This window comes from Triturus cristatus, chromosome 9 (genome assembly GCF_964204655.1).
Source record: "Triturus cristatus chromosome 9, aTriCri1.1, whole genome shotgun sequence".
NCBI classification, from domain to species: domain Eukaryota; kingdom Metazoa; phylum Chordata; class Amphibia; order Caudata; family Salamandridae; genus Triturus; species Triturus cristatus.
The window spans coordinates 60,283,059-60,302,725 of record NC_140592.1 but is presented as its reverse complement, the minus strand read 5'-3'; the positions used below and the strand labels follow the sequence as shown (position 1 = coordinate 60,302,725).

The 19,667-nt window shown below is 49.0% G+C and overlaps 1 protein-coding gene across 1 annotated transcript in view; it reads left to right on the top strand.

Annotated features, from left to right (window-relative positions):
• MCM2 (minichromosome maintenance complex component 2) overlaps window positions 1–19,667 on the top strand; it is a 37,848-nt gene that overhangs the window by 10,324 nt on the left and 7,857 nt on the right. The window contains exons 7-13 of the mRNA XM_085624407.1: window positions 1,029–1,163; window positions 1,625–1,816; window positions 2,394–2,487; window positions 3,070–3,320; window positions 3,491–3,617; window positions 8,036–8,148; window positions 15,318–15,560. Coding sequence (XP_085480533.1) covers window positions 1,029–1,163; window positions 1,625–1,816; window positions 2,394–2,487; window positions 3,070–3,320; window positions 3,491–3,617; window positions 8,036–8,148; window positions 15,318–15,560 — 1,155 coding nt within the window. The remainder of the gene's footprint in view (window positions 1–1,028; window positions 1,164–1,624; window positions 1,817–2,393; window positions 2,488–3,069; window positions 3,321–3,490; window positions 3,618–8,035; window positions 8,149–15,317; window positions 15,561–19,667) is intronic.

The following is a 19,667-nucleotide window of genomic DNA, read 5'->3' as shown; positions in this document are numbered from 1 at the left end:
TCCGTCTCGGATACAGAGTTCTGGAATCAATTTGTGACGTTATTTAGTAGATTGAAGACCATCTGGATTTCTGCCGTTGCTAGTTATGTACCTCACTATTATTTGTCTACCCTCTCCTCGCTGCTCACTTTAACCGTTTTCCTAGAAAGTGCAAATATATAAATTTGTCAACCTTTTTCCCGCCCTTCACATATGGTCTTTTTACATCAACAACTCTAGGCTTTCCCTTTCCCAGTATCAGGTTCACCCCACCCACCAGTACTATCCTCTCATGCACCTGCCGTAAGATTACTTGTTTCACCTGCTTCTTCCAATTCTGTTGGCGGCTCTTCCGCAGTGGCGGAGGAGCGTCACCCCACTCCTGGCTCAGGGTCGGCAAATGAAAAATAAAACTGTCATTGTTTTATTTTTCATTTGCTGGCTCCGAGCCAGCTTGCGCAGGGAGGGACAGGGCGGGGCATGGGGAGGAGTGCTATGTGCACCCCGTAAGTGCGCATGTGTGTTTGACCGGCCGTCGAGGGCCGACCAAAACACATATGCGGACTTAGGCTTTTCTAGCCCGGCTTTGAGAAACCACCGCAGATTACCTGGTCTGAGTGGAGCATCTTTCCAGCCCGCTCAGAACAATCCCCTCGCTGCTCTCACTGCTTCTGGGCCTTAAACTCCAGATTAAACACTAAAGTAACACTCGCATGGTTGGTGTGGTGAAAGGCTGGACTTTAAGAACAGATCTACGACGAAGGAAAACCGCAGGAGTGACTCAAGCATGCTTATTGTCGCTGGTATTTAAATATTAAGAACTAGAGGAGACGCTTTGTCATTGCCCATCCTAACTAAGCAACTACGTTTCATGTTAAAAAGGTGATTTCTTTATTGCGTGTTCCTTTAAAACAGTGTATTCAAGCTATTGAAAGTGTAAGCAGACTTTAAACCTTGCTCTATTTTCATCACATTCTGTTTATGTGCACTTGTTATAAAGCGCTTGCTGTTTTATTAATGACTAACAACTTGATTGTCCCTTTCTTTAGACTGTGTACCAGAACTACCAGCGCATTACCATCCAGGAGAGCCCTGGTAAGGTGGCCGCTGGACGGCTGCCCCGCTCCAAGGATGCCATTCTGCTTTCTGATTTGGTGGACAGCTGCAAACCAGGAGATGAAATAGTAAGTGAGCTGTCCGCCAGCGAAGGCTAGTTCTAAGAGAATATTCAGGTTTTGATCACTACCCAGTCGGCTTATTGTTTCTGCTTGCTCTTTAGATGGATGCATGCATAGTATCTGGCAGTATAGTATGCATGTATATAGGCACTCCTGAACGACTGGCTTTAAATATGTCATAGAATTGACCCCGATGCTGCCTTTCACTGGACAGTGACTGGCCTTTTTGAAAAGCCGGGTACCACAAGTGTTGCAAGTACTGGAAAAGGAGTGTGTTGAAGGCTAGGTTGGTGGTTTCCCACAAAATGTAAGTGCACATAGTATGGTGATGCGGCTGTGGTCTTGCATGTGAATGTCATACCTTTTGACCAGGCACTGAAAATGTATGTACTAAGATACTTTGAACCTAGACATTGCCAACAACGGTCCGCGTCCACTACATCACGTCTCCTTGTTTCCTTTTTAAGGAACTGACTGGAATCTACCACAATAATTATGATGGCTCCCTTAATACTGCGAACGGTTTCCCGGTGTTTGCCACTGTTATCATGGCAAACCACATCACCAAGAGGGATGACAAACTGGCCGTTGGGGAGCTGACTGATGAGGATGTGAAGAACATTGTATCGCTCTCCAAGGACGAGAGGATCGGGGAACGAGTGAGTACGCTCAAAATTACTCTGTGGGTGGCTTTAGAGACCAAATCTTAGGACTTGCTGATGACCACAATAAAAGGGCCAGCTTGTCTTAACCCCTTCGGTGCTCATGACGGAATGGTTCCGTCATGACCCACGGTTGAGCTGTGCTCATGACGGAACCATTCCGTCATGACCACGCCCGCGCAAGATTCCGTCAGCACAGCGGCGGAATCTGCGCAGCATCGAAGGGGTTAATATACTCAAGTAGAGGGTGGTGGTATATTTTTGAGAAACTTTGTATAATGGGAACGGAATCGACAATTTGAATGTCATGGTGAAGTGCTAAATAAAATGCTACCAAGATTAAAGACCTTGGATAGACCGCACTATCTACATTTTTTTGGCAGTCAACCATGGCTGTAGATCTATGAAACAAAAATACGCGAAATAATTTGTACTTCGGCGTGAACCCTTATTGTATTGTGATTGAAAGCAAGGGACAGCTTGCCTTTCAAGTATGTATCTTGGATATATAGTAGCTCTTGAATTGTATGAAAGTTATCGAGTGTGCTAATACTGTGGCTGTCTTGTCGTACAGATTTTTGCCAGCATTGCTCCATCTATTTATGGCCATGAAGACATCAAGCGAGGACTGTCATTGGCCTTGTTTGGAGGAGAAGCGAAAAATCCAGGTGATTATGGCTGTGGATTTTTTGGGGTTAATCTCACATTCCCATATACTCAGCTCCTCTACCACAGATTTGACATTTATGAAGCCACTGGGTACAAGGAACAGGTGAAAATGAGTGTCCCAAGTGGGGGGCACTCAAAATGAGTATGATTTAAAGTTCGAAGCAAGAGTCATGAGACGCAGGGAAGGATACGGGTTGCAGGGATAAGTCTGTTGTTTCCTAGTTTATCTTCTTACCCTGGGAGAGGGAGGGGGAGGGCTGCAAGTAAAAGCAACCGATTGCCTTTTTGTGGAAGCAATGAAACTGTGGTGTAAAGTTGGGGGGCAAATTCTAAAACCAGGTTTTGCTCACTGGTGCCCACTAGGAATGATTTGTTACTGTTTCCCACATCCTAAGAATGTAAATGAGAGCTCTTCCTCTTCAAGCTGCAGCGTAATTTTGTCAACTATTTACTACTTTAAACCAATGGTCCGCTAAATTACAGGACTGAAGTTTACAGTCTTGTCACTGTCCCCCCAGACCAACAATAACTGTTCAGCCTTCCATGTGCCAACCCCCCTGACAGTTTCTTGCTCCCTACAGGTGGCAAGCACAAGGTCCGTGGTGACCTCAATGTTCTCCTCTGTGGAGATCCTGGCACGGCCAAGTCCCAGTTCTTGAAATACGTGGAGAAGGTGTCCAGCCGCGCAGTCTTCACCACCGGCCAGGGCGCCTCAGCCGTCGGTCTGACAGCTTATGTCCAGAGGCACCCGGTCAGTAAGGAGTGGACTCTGGAGGCGGGAGCTTTGGTGCTGGCCGATCGAGGGGTTTGCCTGATCGATGAGTTTGACAAGGTAAGCCTCGTATTTGTTAAACTAATAGTTGTCGCATTTCGTCATGAATGCCCAGAAGGACCAGGCTTATGCATAAGGATAAAGGCGCCTAAAAAGCCTGTCCCAGTGATGTGCTTGCTTTCCTTCCCTCTGCCTTGCTCCTCATCTTCTTCCCATGTGATGTCTTGCAGATGAACGATCAAGACAGGACCAGCATCCATGAAGCCATGGAACAGCAGAGCATCTCCATCTCGAAGGCCGGCATAGTCACATCGCTGCAAGCGCGCTGTACCATCATTGCAGCTTCCAACCCTATCGGTAAGAGCAGGAGGTGCTGGTGTTCCACGGATGCACGGAACGAGCATGGCGGAGTATTCATTACCCTTGGCAAGAAAGCTCGCTCGAATATGGGCTTCTGCAATTAGCTGAGCTCTACCGCTCTAACCTCACTGTAAAGGTTTTCTTTTTTAAATGAGCATAATGAGTGATTAGAGTGGAGTGTGACTTCTAACTGATTTAGCATATTTGCATGATGCGCATCACGCTTGTCTATTGGTGCTGCTGCAGAGAGGTTTGCAGCTTAAAAGCACTTGGCCGGGATCCCTCTCTTTCAGGGCTTGCGTACCGACAGCTTTTAGCTGTCAGTTTTTAAAAGACGCGTTGTTGATTATACCAAAATCTGGCTTGGAGACAGTCTGCTGCTTACATTAGTCAGCTTTCTTGTCACACACTTTTGTTTACTTCTTATTTAATTGCTTCTCTTCCTTTTGTGTTTTTCTCTCTGATGGAGCTTTGCTTTGTTACCTTCTTTTTTGACTGGATGACTTGTATCCTCCCGCTGCTTATTTTCAGAGTGCATATGTTTTCCTAGTTCTCTCTATATTGTGTGGTACTTGCGCCAGTACAGCCATGGGCTCCGTGTTGCCCCCTCCTTTTCCTGCCCCAGCTAGTCTGTTACTGGCCAAACATTGCTTGGCTTATTTTATTTATTTCTAATTTCCTCTTCTGCCTCCAGCTCCTCCCGTAGTCTCAAAGCACTCCTCTGTTGTTTCCCCACCCCTCAGTGGCAGACTTTTAAAAAGTTTCTTTTTTCTCTTTAAGGCATGGCTTCAGCCAGATTCTTCAGAGACGCTCTTTTCTTTTTTTAAATATGCTTTTGCACACTTTTACGTTAATTTTCTTTTTGTAACCACTTCAAGATTGGTGTGTATGTGCCCTCTTGTAACAGTACGGTACAAAAGGGGGTGGTGATGGACGGAGCATCAGAACCAATCAAACACTCACACCCAGTCAACAGATCTGGGTTTGATCCATCACCGTTCTTTAGCCCACTCTGCCACCCCAGTTCAGACATGGCCATATGCAAATCAGTCTGACCCTGTGCCTCATGGGAACAGTCCAGCCCGAACTGCCAAGCTATGCCTTCCCTGGACCGGAAACAAGCTTCCTAGGACCGGTTTCTGGCATTTCAGCCGTCTTCAGCCAGGCTTGCTTGAATCCAGTGGCAAAGTGAGCAAGGGACTCACGTCTGAGCATACCCTGCCAACTTATGGCGAACAAAGCGGTACAAAAGGGGGTGGTGATGGACGGAGCATCAGAACCAATCAAACACTCACACCCAGTCAACAGATCTGGGTTTGATCCATCACCGTTCTTTAGCCCACTCTGCCACCCCAGTTCAGACATGGCCATATGCAAATCAGTCTGACCCTGTGCCTCATGGGAACAGTCCAGCCCGAACTGCCAAGCTATGCCTTCCCTGGACCGGAAACAAGCTTCCTAGGACCGTTTTCTGGCATTTCAGCCGTCTTCAGCCAGGCTTGCTTGAATCCAGTGGCAAAGTGAGCAAGGGACTCACGTCTGAGCATACCCTGCCAACTTATGGCGAACAAAGCGGTACAAAAGGGGGTGGTGATGGACGGAGCATCAGAACCAATCAAACACTCACACCCAGTCAACAGATCTGGGTTTGATCCATCACCGTTCTTTAGCCCACTCTGCCACCCCAGTTCAGACATGGCCATATGCAAATCAGTCTGACCCTGTGCCTCATGGGAACAGTCCAGCCCGAACTGCCAAGCTATGCCTTCCCTGGACCGGAAACAAGCTTCCTAGGACCGGTTTCTGGCATTTCAGCCGTCTTCAGCCAGGCTTGCTTGAATCCAGTGGCAAAGTGAGCAAGGGACTCACGTCTGAGCATACCCTGCCAACTTATGGCGAACAAAGCGGTACAAAAGGGGGTGGTGATGGACGGAGCATCAGAACCAATCAAACACTCACACCCAGTCAACAGATCTGGGTTTGATCCATCACCGTTCTTTAGCCCACTCTGCCACCCCAGTTCAGACATGGCCATATGCAAATCAGTCTGACCCTGTGCCTCATGGGAACAGTCCAGCCCGAACTGCCAAGCTATGCCTTCCCTGGACCGGAAACAAGCTTCCTAGGACCGGTTTCTGGCATTTCAGCCGTCTTCAGCCAGGCTTGCTTGAATCCAGTGGCAAAGTGAGCAAGGGACTCACGTCTGAGCATACCCTGCCAACTTATGGCGAACAAAGCGGTACAAAAGGGGGTGGTGATGGACGGAGCATCAGAACCAATCAAACACTCACACCCAGTCAACAGATCTGGGTTTGATCCATCACCGTTCTTTAGCCCACTCTGCCACCCCAGTTCAGACATGGCCATATGCAAATCAGTCTGACCCTGTGCCTCATGGGAACAGTCCAGCCCGAACTGCCAAGCTATGCCTTCCCTGGACCGGAAACAAGCTTCCTAGGACCGGTTTCTGGCATTTCAGCCGTCTTCAGCCAGGCTTGCTTGAATCCAGTGGCAAAGTGAGCAAGGGACTCACGTCTGAGCATACCCTGCCAAGGTATGGTATGCTCAGACGTGAGTCCCTTGCTCACTTTGCCACCGGATTCAGGCAAGCCTGGCTGAAGACGGCTGAAATGCCAGAAACCGGTCCTAGGAAGCTTGTTTCCGGTCCAGGGAAGACATGGCTTGGCAGTTCGGGCTGGACTGTTCCCATGAGGCACAGGGTCAGACTGATTTGCATATGGCCATGTCTGAACTGGGGTGGCAGAGTGGGCTAAAGAACGGTGATGGATCAAACCCAGATCTGTTGACTGGGTGTGAGTGTTTGATTGGTTCTGATGCTCCGTCCATCACCACCCCCTTTTGTACCGCTTTGTTCGCCATAAGTTGGCAGGGTATGCTCAGACGTGAGTCCCTTGCTCACTTTGCCACCGGATTCAGGCAAGCCTGGCTGAAGACGGCTTAAATGCCAGAAACCGGTCCTAGGAAGCTTGTTTCCGGTCCAGGGAAGACATGGCTTGGCAGTTCGGGCTGGACTGTTCCCATGAGGCACAGGGTCAGACTGATTTGCATATGGCCATGTCTGAACTGGGGTGGCAGAGTGGGCTAAAGAACGGTGATGGATCAAACCCAGATCTGTTGACTGGGTGTGAGTGTTTGATTGGTTCTGATGCTCCGTCCATCACCACCCCCTTTTGTACCGCTTTGTTCGCCATAAGTTGGCAGGGTATGCTCAGACGTGAGTCCCTTGCTCACTTTGCCACCGGATTCAGGCAAGCCTGGCTGAAGACGGCTGAAATGCCAGAAACCGGTCCTAGGAAGCTTGTTTCCGGTCCAGGGAAGACATGGCTTGGCAGTTCGGGCTGGACTGTTCCCATGAGGCACAGGGTCAGACTGATTTGCATATGGCCATGTCTGAACTGGGGTGGCAGAGTGGGCTAAAGAACGGTGATGGATCAAACCCAGATCTGTTGACTGGGTGTGAGTGTTTGATTGGTTCTGATGCTCCGTCCATCACCACCCCCTTTTGTACCGCTTTGTTCGCCATAAGTTGGCAGGGTATGCTCAGACGTGAGTCCCTTGCTCACTTTGCCACCGGATTCAGGCAAGCCTGGCTGAAGACGGCTGAAATGCCAGAAACCGGTCCTAGGAAGCTTGTTTCCGGTCCAGGGAAGACATGGCTTGGCAGTTCGGGCTGGACTGTTCCCATGAGGCACAGGGTCAGACTGATTTGCATATGGCCATGTCTGAACTGGGGTGGCAGAGTGGGCTAAAGAACGGTGATGGATCAAACCCAGATCTGTTGACTGGGTGTGAGTGTTTGATTGGTTCTGATGCTCCGTCCATCACCACCCCCTTTTGTACCGCTTTGTTCGCCATAAGTTGGCAGGGTATGCTCAGACGTGAGTCCCTTGCTCACTTTGCCACCGGATTCAGGCAAGCCTGGCTGAAGACGGCTGAAATGCCAGAAACCGGTCCTAGGAAGCTTGTTTCCGGTCCAGGGAAGACATGGCTTGGCAGTTCGGGCTGGACTGTTCCCATGAGGCACAGGGTCAGACTGATTTGCATATGGCCATGTCTGAACTGGGGTGGCAGAGTGGGCTAAAGAACGGTGATGGATCAAACCCAGATCTGTTGACTGGGTGTGAGTGTTTGATTGGTTCTGATGCTCCGTCCATCACCACCCCCTTTTGTACCGCTCTTGTAACAGTACAGCGATAAAGTAAATGGCATTCAAAGCATAAAAAAAAACGAATTTACCAATGCTTGTTTTATAATTGTATTCCAGGTCTCAAAGTCTGACCTCTAACTTCCTCCCAAAAATCGTGTAGTGTGCCTCTTGAGGCATAATCTCAAATTTTGGGCTAACACCCTAAATAAAAACAGAATTGATTTTTCTAAATCTTTTTCCTTTCTAGGTGGACGCTATGACCCATCCCTTACCTTCTCAGAAAACGTTGACCTCACAGAGCCCATTGTCTCCCGATTCGACATTCTGTGCGTAGTGCGAGACACCGTGGACCCTGTGCAGGTATGAGGTGGTAGAAAGCATAGAGCACGTTTGTGTGACCGCAAGTCTTGCGCCCCTTTGTTGTTTGAGTAGGTTTATCCATCACGTTTACATTTGTGATCACTGTTCTTACAGAAGACTGAGTTATGTAGATATTTCTCACGGGTAGGAGGAGTAAGTATAGGAAAACAAATGATTTTTTCCCCCCTATTATTGAGGGGTTCGTCTTCCTGAGCGGTTGGTCATTAGGCCTTAACCATTCAAAAAGTCATGATTGTGAATGTCCCGTGTACAGCAAACTCTTAAGCTGGGGTTGGCTACGAGGGGCATGGGTTTCAGTGTCCCTTGACCTGTTGTTTGTGATCAATTAACCTGCTGGTTATAGTGAAGCTTAGATCCCAATCAAGGCTATACATGCAATATTTGATGACGTGTGTAACATGAGCTTTAATTGGATTGTACTAGGATTATAGTTTGCACATACATCGTTAGTTGTACCACACATCTGCAATCATTGGAGAAATGCACTATTTGCAACATGTTGCTTGTAGTGCTGGCTGACCATGATGTGTATGTGTTTTTATTTGCAAAATGATTTTATCAATGTTCGATACTATGGTTTTACATATGTTCGAGGCATGTGGGCTGCTGAATTCATATCTGTGCATAGATCGCCGCCTAGTGTTGGGTCCGGATGTTTGCACGTTGTTGTCCTGGAAGAGTCTTCGAAGTATCCTTGGATAGGTGACTCCTCCCCTGGACTACAGTGCGCATGGGCATCCTCTCCATCCTCAGATTGTTTTTTTCCGCCATTGGGTTCGGATGTGCTATCTTAGCTCAAGTTAGGAAAATATTTTTTCGAGGCCAAAAGGCCTTTAGTTTGCGTCGGTACTGTTTATCGATCGGGTTTCGATACAATCCTGTTAGTTTACTAACTTTCAGCACCGACTTTTTTCGCATTTACCTGTCCATCGACCACTCCGATGGAATCGAGGACGCCATTCAAAAGGTGTCCGGTATGCAATGCGAAGTACCCACACATCGACGTCCATCCGGTGTGCAACAAATGCCTTTCGCCGGACCACGACGAATCGACATGCATGGCCTGTGCCCGGTTCCGTTCCAAGAAGACACTGCGGAATCGACGAGCGGCGAGACTCGAGGCGCAGCACGCGGCACCGGCCCCAACAGACATCTTCGACGAGGCCGAAGACGTCGAGGAATTAGAAGTCTTGCCCTCCAGTCCCGTTTCCGAACACGAACCCGGATCGGACGAGGTAGACGAGTCACTCTTCCACAGAGGTGAAGACGACACCGAGGTAGGAGACGACGAGGAGGCCTTAGGGGCCGAAGAGAGTAGCTCCAATGATGAACAAGGCCTACCTGTTCAAACCGTTGAATCAACAGTGCCACAGCCTATGGCTCCGGTCGAGGGATCGCCTTCGGGCCTTACCCGAGACCTATCCCGCAGTTCTTCGGCCCCGCCCTCGGGCCCGGCCTCGGACGTTCAGCGGCAGCCATTACTACATAAACAGGCTGGTTTCCCTACCACAAAACCGAAACCGAAAGCTGCTCCGGTTCCACCGAAACCGAAACTGAAAGTGGCGCTGGTCGGATCGAGGCCTTCGACGCCAGCGCACCGCGTCGGCACCGACCGCACCAAGAGGGACTTCGGTGCCGAACTTGAAGCGGGCGACGTTGGAGTCAACAAACGGAAAAAAGGCATCGGCACCGACAAACCTGCTCGGCTACCGGCACCAACGACACCAAGGGCCGTACCGCCTGCTGTGTCTCGCATCGCTCCCTCGACGACACCTAAGCCTCAGGTATCGAAGACTTCGACGGTGATCTCTGCACCTCGACTCGATGAACCGCCGGCGCCGAAAAAATCCACGGCCTCTACCAGCCTGGCCGGTGCCAAGGCCTCGAAGACGCCCCAAGTACGACCTGGTGCGACGCAAGGCAGCAAAACCGCAGCTGTCCTCCAGGACACCTCGGGTTCCGGTTCGATCGGAGCTCCAGCGGCCTCTTCGGTGCCGGCCAACATTACATTCGGCTTGCCTCCGTCGACAATCCCAAAAATGTTCCAACTCAGGACACGGGTCGCCCAACCTACGGTCACACCTGCTGAGACGTCTCCGGCACGTATCATCGACGCCGACACTGGCAGGATGATTCTCCATGACCGAAGGATAACTTCGGAGCCGCCGTTGGACCCTTTTAGGATCCCACTAAAAAGGAAGTTGCCTGCAGAATCGGAACCTCTCCTTTATGAGCCCTTCCATTCATCCTACCAGGATCCACACCGGTTCTCCCCCACGCGCTCCGATACGGATGCATTGGAGGACTACATGGATGACCAAGTCCCCTACCATGTAGACACGGACCCGGATGACCAGCAGGACCCTGATCAAACTTGGGGCGACCCTGCAGACCCCAGTGCACCTCTCGATGCACAGGACCAACAACTCTATGGGGCAAAAACATCTCCTACGGAGGATACTGCGGCGTTCAACGCACTAATTGAACGTGCTGCAAATAACCATGGGGTACAGCTTCACTCTGATACCATCGAAGATGACTTTCTAATGGACACCTTTGCATCCTCAGAAAGACATGTAAAGACTCTGCCAATGTTGAAGGGGGTCCTCAAACCAGCCAAGGACATTTTCAAAGAACCCACCAGGGCACGAGTGATAAACCCCAGGATTGATAAAAAATACAGATCAGCACCTGGGGATCCTACTTACATCAGAGGACAATTACCACTCGACTCCATCGTCGTAGCGAATGCACGCAAGAGGGCACACTCGCAAACGACAGGTGACGCTCCTCCCCCGGACAAAGAGTCCAAGGTGTTAGAAACGTCTGGCAAGCGAGTTGCCGCCCAAGCTGCCAACATATGGCGCATAGCCAACACTCAAGCGCTCCTTGCTCGCTATGATAGAGCGCACTATGACACACTGGAGCAAATATTCCAACATCTCCCTGACCAGTTCAAGGAAGGCGCAGAAATGCTCATCAGAGAAGGACAGCTACTAACGAACGCTTCCATCAAATGCGCACTAGACGCTGCAGACACGGCTGCCAGAGCCATAAACACAAGCGTCATGCTGCGACGACATGCCTGGCTACGGATCTCAGGATTCAAGCCTGAGGTACAAAACAATATACTGAACCAGCCTGTCAACCCCGACTATTTATTCGGGCCAGAGGTTGACACCACCCTCAAAGATAAAAAAGGACACGGACACTGCAAAGTCCATGGGCGCCCTACAAACTCAGTCCTTTCGGAGCGGGTCCTTTCGTCGCCCCGGAAACAAGGGAGCAGGTAGAGGACAGGGGTCACAACAAACATATAACAAAGGCAATACACAGACCACCTATGATAAAAACACCCGAGGTGGATATCGTGGCTCCAGCACAAAGGGCAGAGGACGCGGCTACGGCAACACCAGGTCCTCCCCCAAGAACAAGCAGTGACGCCCTCTCCCTTCCTCCCGACCACATAACACCTGTCGGGGGAAGGCTACAAAGGTTCCTGTCCACGTGGAATTCCATCACCACGGACAGGTGGGTCAAAGATATTGTAAAATACGGTTACTGTCTGGAGTTAACCTCCACTCCACCCACAATACCGCCAAGAAGCCGTCCTATGTCCTCAGAGCACTTAACGCTCTTACAGCAAGAAGTGCAAAGTATGCTCCTAAAAGGCGCTATAGAGGTCGTACCCATCCACGAGCAGGGTGCGGGAGTCTACTCCCTCTACTTCTTAATTCCAAAAAAGGACGGGTCGCTCAGACCTATATTAGACCTGAGACCCCTGAACCAGTACATTCTTTCAGAGCACTTTCACATGCTCACTCTACAGCAAGTCCTTCCGCTTCTCAAGCAGGGAGACTTTCTAGCCACACTGGACCTCAAGGATGCGTACTTCCACATACCCATCCACCCCTCACACAAAAAATACCTCCGGTTCACTGTTCAGGGCCAGCACTATCAGTTCAAAGTCCTTCCCTTCGGCGTGACAACAGCGCCCAGGGTTTTCACGAAGTGCCTAGCTACGGTGGCAGCACATCTACGGAGGCAGCATATACACGTCTACCCCTACCTAGACGACTGGCTCGTTCAAGCGAAGTCAGCCCAGCAATGTGCAAGCCACATGTCCCGCACCATTCACCTTCTTCACAGTCTGGGATTCTCACTAAATTACCCAAAGTCCCATCTCCAGCCCGCACACGTACAACAGTACCTAGGTGCGACTGACACTCTGACGGCCACAGCTCAGCCAAATTTAGTGAGGATCAACAGCATACAACTGCTGATCTCCAAGTTCAAACCCAATCACTCGCTCCCAGCGCGAGTGTTTATGCAGTTGATAGGCATGATGGCCTCCTGCATCTTCATAGTCCCGCACGCGAGGTTACATATGCGCCCACTTCAGGAGTGCCTAGCACGTCCGTGGAATCAGGCTCAAGGACAGTTGAAAGACCTAGTGTTGGTGAGCGGTCGGGCATACAACTCTCTGCATTGGTGGAATCCACAAAACCTTTGCAAGGGCCGACCGTTCCAAGAGCCTGTACCACAGATAGTACTGACAGCGGACGCGTCTCTCCAGGGATGGGGAGCTCATGTACTCCACTACACAGTGCAGGGACTATGGACAACACAACAAAAGAAGTTGCACATCAACCTTCTGGAACTGATGGCAATCTTCCTAGCCATGAAGGCATTCAAAGTACATCTATGCAACAAGGTCGTGTTGATCCGGACGGACAACATGACCGCAATGTACTACATACAGAAACAGGGAGGAACACACTCTCCACAGTTGTCTCATCTGGCTCAGAGCATGTGGAAGTGGGCCATTCAAAGGAACATGTTCCTCATGGCGGAACACCTCCCTGGCAAGGACAACCAGATGGCGGACCTGCTCAGCAGACACAGCCACCAGATGCACGAGTGGGAGTTACACCCATCAGTACTCCAACCGTACTTCCAGCAGTGGGGTCATCCGGAGATAGACCTATTCGCGACAAGCGAAAACGCAAAATGCCAAAGCTTCGCCGCCAGATTCCCACATCCGCAGTCGCAGGGCAATGCGATATGGATGAACTGGTCCGGCAGATTTGCGTACGCTTTTCCCCCAGCGCCATTGATACCGCTAGTGGCCCGCAAACTCCGACAACACTCCCTAACACTCGTCCTAGTTGCTCCCACGTGGGCACGCCAGCCGTGGTACACCACCTTCCTCGAACTTTCCGTGGTGCCGCATCAAAGGCTGCGGATCAAACCCGCGCAATTGACGCAGAACCATGGAGAGGTTCAGCACCCAGATCCGCAACAGCTGAACCTGGCGATCTGGCTCCTGAAGTCCTAGAGTTTGGCTATCTCAACCTGCCACCTGACTGTATGGACATCATCAAGGAGGCCAGAAGACCCACTACCAGAGCTTGCTATGCAGCCAAATGGAAAAGGTTCGTCATTTATTGCGGTAATAATGACATCAACCCGCTGGACGCATCCATCCAAAACATCATCTGTTATCTCTTACACCTATATCGATGCAATCTGGCGTACACCTCTATACGTGTCCATTTGACCGCAATATCAGCCTACCTGCAAACCAGGCAGCACCTCTCTCTATTCAGAGTGCCTGCCATCAAAGCATTCTTGGAAGGACTCAAACGAGTCGTTCCACCAAGCCACCCACCGGCTCCAATGTGGAACCTCAACTTGGTCCTCACACGCCTGATGGGTCCACCCTTTGAACCTCTACACTCATGCGAGATTCAATTCCTTACCTGGAAAGTGGCCTTCCTTGTAGCGATCACTTCCCTAAGAAGAGTTAGTGAACTCCAGGCACTAACCGTTCAAGAGCCATTTATACAGGTTCACACCAACCGGGTCGTACTACGTACCAACCCCAAATTCATGCCCAAAGTGGTATCGCAGTTCCACATGAATCAGACTATTGAACTGCCAGTTTTCTTCCAAAACCCACAAACTGTTGCAGAAAGGGCACTGCATACACTAGATGTACGGAGGGCCCTCATGTACTACATCGATAGGACTAAACCCTTCAGGAAGACACAACAACTGTTCGTTGCCTTTGCCCCACACCACAAAGGTAACGCCATCTCCAAAGCAGGGATAGCCAGATGGATAGTTAAGTGTATTCAAATCTGTTATCAAAAAGCAAAACGCACATTAACTATTCCACCACGGGCCCACTCAACACGTAAGTTGGGGGCTTCCATGGCCTTCCTAGGAAATATTCCCCTGCATGATATATGCAGAGCAGCCACATGGTCCACTACACACACATTTACAAAACACTATTGCGTAGATGTGCAGTCAAAACAGCAGGCAGCTGTAGGACAGGCTGTTCTCAAAACACTTTTTCAGACCGCTGCAGCTGGCACGGGTAGCCGCCGCCAATAGAGGGCACTGCTGTGTATTCTATGCACAGATATGAATTCAGCAGCCCACATGCCTCGAACTGAATATGCTACTTACCAGTATGCATCTGTTCTTGGCATGTAGGGCTGCTGACATTCATATCGCCCTCCCTCCTCCCCGGCGCCTGTCGCAGCTGCAGCTCTCAGAATTACTGCAAGCATGGTCATCACTTTCTGTATCTACTCCATCACTGCCACAATGGCGAAAAACAATCTGAGGATGGAGAGGATGCCCATGCGCACTGTAGTCCAGGGGAGGAGTCACCTATCCAAGGATACTTCGAAGACTCTTCCAGGACAACAACGTACAAACATCCGGACCCAACACTAGGCGGCGATCTATGCACAGATATGAATGTCAGCAGCCCTACATGCCAAGAACAGATGCATACTGGTAAGTAGCATATTCAATTTCGAGCACTAATATATGTAGGCGGAAAGTGTCCTAGAATATTGTTTCTCTATTTTTTTTTTTACTTGTTTTTATTAATCACTGCTTCCAGCTTATCCATAACAAGGACATGCATGTACATTTTCGATTGTTAAAGAGAAATTAATATATTGTAAAATTAGAAATTGATACATTGTAAAATGAAGCTCCCTGACTCGAAATGTTGGGTTTACATTCGACAGACACCCATTTGCTGGTGCAGCTGGTCGCCCCTTGAATTTTACAGGTGGGTCTTGACTGAAGTGTCGTCTATTTAAAGTGCCTCTATCTGTCCCCAGGATGAGATGCTGGCTAGGTTTGTGGTCGGCAGCCACATTAAGCACCATCCCAGCAGCAAGGAGGCTGTGAATGCGGGCGCGGAAGAGATGGTCCTGCCCAACACCTACGGCGTGGAGCCGATCCCCCAGGAGGTGCTGAAGAAGTACATCATCTACGCCAAGGAGAAGGTGCACCCCAAGCTGAACCAGATGGACCAGGACAAGGTGGCCAGGATGTACAGCGACCTCCGCAAGGAGTCCATGGTGAGCTGAGCGTAAGGCACGTGTTGGCGGAGTGGAGCACCGATGTGCTGTGCTCTCTGGGCTTTTCCTTGTCAGCAGGGTAACTTTTATAGGATTATACCTCCTATTCAGTGTCAGACGGGGATGCTTATGTGTGTTGTGTTCATTTAATTGGCGAGAGTGTACTCCCCTTCCTAGACATAAAAGGCCTTTCGTCACTTCCTAGAAGTAGGGCCCCAAGTACCCTTCTCAGGGTTTTTTTGATAGGCTAAAGCCTTTGACTTTTAGGGCGTTCATAAGGTTGAGAGTAAGAAAAGGGATTTCAAATAAAGCTGAGAATTTATAAATGTAATGTTTCTATCAAACTGATACGCTAAAGGTACTCAGAAAAATGCAAGACCACACTTTTGTGGTTCTTACTTTGTATACACAGCAAGGTTCCTCTGTTGGCTAGTAATAGTTGGGGTCACCATTGGAACCGTAACACACTTTGGGACTGCCTGTAATGGATACGGGCGTGAGTCTAGGGGCATCGTAGGGTGGCGGTGGTGACTGTAACAAATTGTTAAATTTCAAACAATTTGTTACTGCTTAAATTGTAAATTGAGAAAATATGTTCTATTCCAGTATGGAGGATTCAACTAAACTTGTGGCAAGAGCCTGCCCTAAATAGTGCAAAATCTTTGTGCACCAGTACAAGTTTCTGTAGTGTTCTAATGAGAAAGAACATTACCAGTTTTTAAGTTTAAAGTGTTTGTTGCTGTCTCGAGTATTTGATTTATAGACATAACGTTCCTTTTTACCCATCCCTTTTATAGACCTTTCTGGATTTAACGCGCCTTAAACCATTTTTAATCTGTCGCAGGCTGTAAATAAAATATCAAGGAGATCTTGCTAAATCGCGAATGCACAAAAATCATTCAACTAGCCTTAGTTTACTTGCTATGCCTTCTAGCAACCAGTAGATGGCGCTAGTTCGTAATTTTACATTGTTTGTGCTAGACCCTAAACTTTTTCTCCGGCCATCGGTATCTTCAGCAGATTCTGGTAAGATCCTCCGGAGCTTCACACTGACAGTGGGGTTTACTTCTATTGTGTTTTTTAATTTGCTAGCGTTTTCCTATCATTTCCAAAGCCTGGAGTCAGTGTTTTGGGCATCTCTGCCAAGTTAGTTTTGCATGATTCCGTGAATGTGGGGTTTTGTTGGAGGATTTGGTGCAGAACAATGTCATGCATTCACCCCAGAGATCTGGGCCTAAATCCATCGTTTTTTTGCTCACCATGCCGTTCCAGTTTGAACCCAGCCATATGCAAATCAGTCTTGACCCTGTGCCTCATGGGTACAGTCCAGCCCTAACTGCCAAGCCAGGTCCTCCCTGGACTGGAAACAAGCACCCTGGATTAGCACCATGTTGCATTAAGTATTGGGCAAAAGAGAGAGGTAGAATCGAAACAAAGAATGGTTTGGTGCCAAGCCATGCTCTTTAGAAGGGGTCGGGAGATGGCGCAGTAAGGTATTCCAGAGTTTGAGGTTCCACCTTTGATGCTAGAACCTGGTGATCCTATAGAATGGGTCATGTCCCTGAAAGGCCTAACAGGCAAAGCTTTGAACCAGATGCCTCTAGGGACAGGGAGCCAGTACCAGGGCCTTGACAGTAGAAGTGTGTAGTTGTGCCTGCTCAGGTTAGTATTTGTGTAGCCACAGTTTTCTGGATTTGTTATGTTGCGCTCTCTCGTGCATGCCAGGGCAGGCTGTTGCCAAAGTTGAGGTGTGAAAGAGCTGGCGCCGACCCATATCTGTCCATGGAAGCTTTTGGCCCATGTCTCGGTGTCAAAGATGGAATTAGCGAACAGCCTTCGGAGGCTCCGGTAACAGGTTGGCTCTAACTAAAAGGAGTTAAGGCTGCCGTTCTTTCATTATATATAGTATTTGTGAATGATTCCAGTGGAGAGGGGAGTTTGATCGGCAGGTTGTGTTTGCAGTGCTCATTGCAGGTGATGGGGCTAGTTCTAGTAACTGTAGTCTCTACTTAGGAGGGCATACTTACACCAAGAGTTTGGTCACTAGAGTTGTTGGTGGAGGTCGTGAACTTCGAAGTTGGTGATAAGCGATCCAGTGTAGTGCCGTACAGGTTTAACGGGGAGCGAATATTTGTTAGTGGTTGCTCCTAGATTGGCCCATTTTCGGGAAGAGTCTTCAGGGCCTAAGCAATGTATGTACTTCTGCACGATCACGCCCCCCCCCCCCCCACCCCCCCCCCTGAAATTAACTTACTTCAGTGTTGGTGAATTTTACTGTCACCTTTGAAAGAAAGGCACAATGAGTCAAATATTAAATTGCCTCCAAAAAGTCAAATGGGCGTTGGCCGAGCATCGCTCTGTCTTATGAGACTGTTTGTGCTGTATAGTTCTGACCACTTGCTCAAGTATGATATTCTTTGGCATATATCTGCTATGATCGGACCACTGGAATTATGTAGCAGGATGGTAAATGCATTTATATAGTGCTTACAACCATGGGCATCCGCAGAAATTTTTCCAGGGGGGGGCTAACCTGGCAAATGAAGGGGCGTGGCTAATGTTAATCAATAGGGGCGGGGCTAAAATGACAGACAATCAGGATCGGGTAATGCTCAGGCCAAGCTGAGAAAAAAAAGTAGTGAATTCTGCATTTGAAACTAGACAACAATTAGAGCACACATGAACCCTAAAATTACCCCCTGGCCTCTTAAAACTCATACATTCCCTGATCCCTAAACTTGTCCCCCTGGCACCCCAAAACCCATACCCGCCCTCACCCCTAAAATTGTCCCCCTGGCACCCCAAAACCCATACCCGCCCTGAACCCTAAAATGTCCCCCCCTTGCACCCCAAAACCCATACCCACCCTGAACCCTAAAATTACCCCCCCGGCACTCCAAACCCATACCTGCCCTGAACCCTAAAATGTCCCCCCCTTGTATCCCAAAACCCATACCCACCCTGAACTATAAAATTACACCCCTGGTACCCCAAAACCCATACCCACACTGAACCCTAAAATTACCCCCGGCACACCAACACCCATACCCCCCAGGAACCCTAAAATTACCCCCTGGCACCCCAAAACCCATACCCACCCTGAACCTTAAAATTACCCCTGCCCCTCAAAACACATACCCGCCCTGAACCCTAAAATTACCCCCCTTGCCCCTTAAAACCCATACCCGCCCTGAACCCCAAAATCACCCCCCTGGTACCCCAAAACCCATACCCACCCTGAACCCTAAAATTATCCCCTGGCACCCCAAAACCCATACCCACACTGCACCCTAAAATTACCCCCTGGCACACCAACACCCATACCCGCCTGGAACCCTAAAATTACCCCCTGGCACCCCAAAACCCATACCCACCCGGAACCCTAAAATTACCCCCTGGCACCCCAATCCCTAACCCACCCTGAACCCTAAAATTACTCCCTGGCTGCAAATTCAGGATGGTAAGTGTAAAAATTCAGGACAAAGGGTCAAAATTCAGGACGAAAATTCAGGACAAAAGGTATGTTTTACAGAAACATCAGAGGAAGTTGCGCGATAGTATAAAAGTAAGTAAATAGACAACCACTTAAATACAAGTCAAAATAAGTTTATATCAAGTTTAGGCAATCGTGCACTTCACGGTTTTTTGGTATGCGCACAGCTTTGAGCAACTGTGCAGGTCTTTTTGAGGTATTTCATATGATAATAATCTATTTATATGGTTACTGCACTGGGTTAGCCAGTCTGATGTTTTGTTTACAACTCATGGTCCTGAGCAGGCATGTTTGGTGCGAGAAGTCTTCAGGAAGATCTGCTCGGATAGACTTTGTTACCAGCATCTCATATCTGAATGCCATTGTGAGATGTAAAAGCGGCAAGCATAGGTGATTTAAAGGGAGGATTGCTGTGATGACCCCACTGTAGGGAACGCATTATGGGTGTTTCAGCAAGTGGAACTTAAAATATGGAATCTGACTTTGCTTATGGGGGCTTCGCAGAGAGTTGCACTAGCTGACTGAAATCACAAAGGTGCTTTTCCCTGCAGCTTTCTTAAAGAAGGCGCTGTCAATACACTATTACATAGTTTATTTTTGACACCTTGCCTATT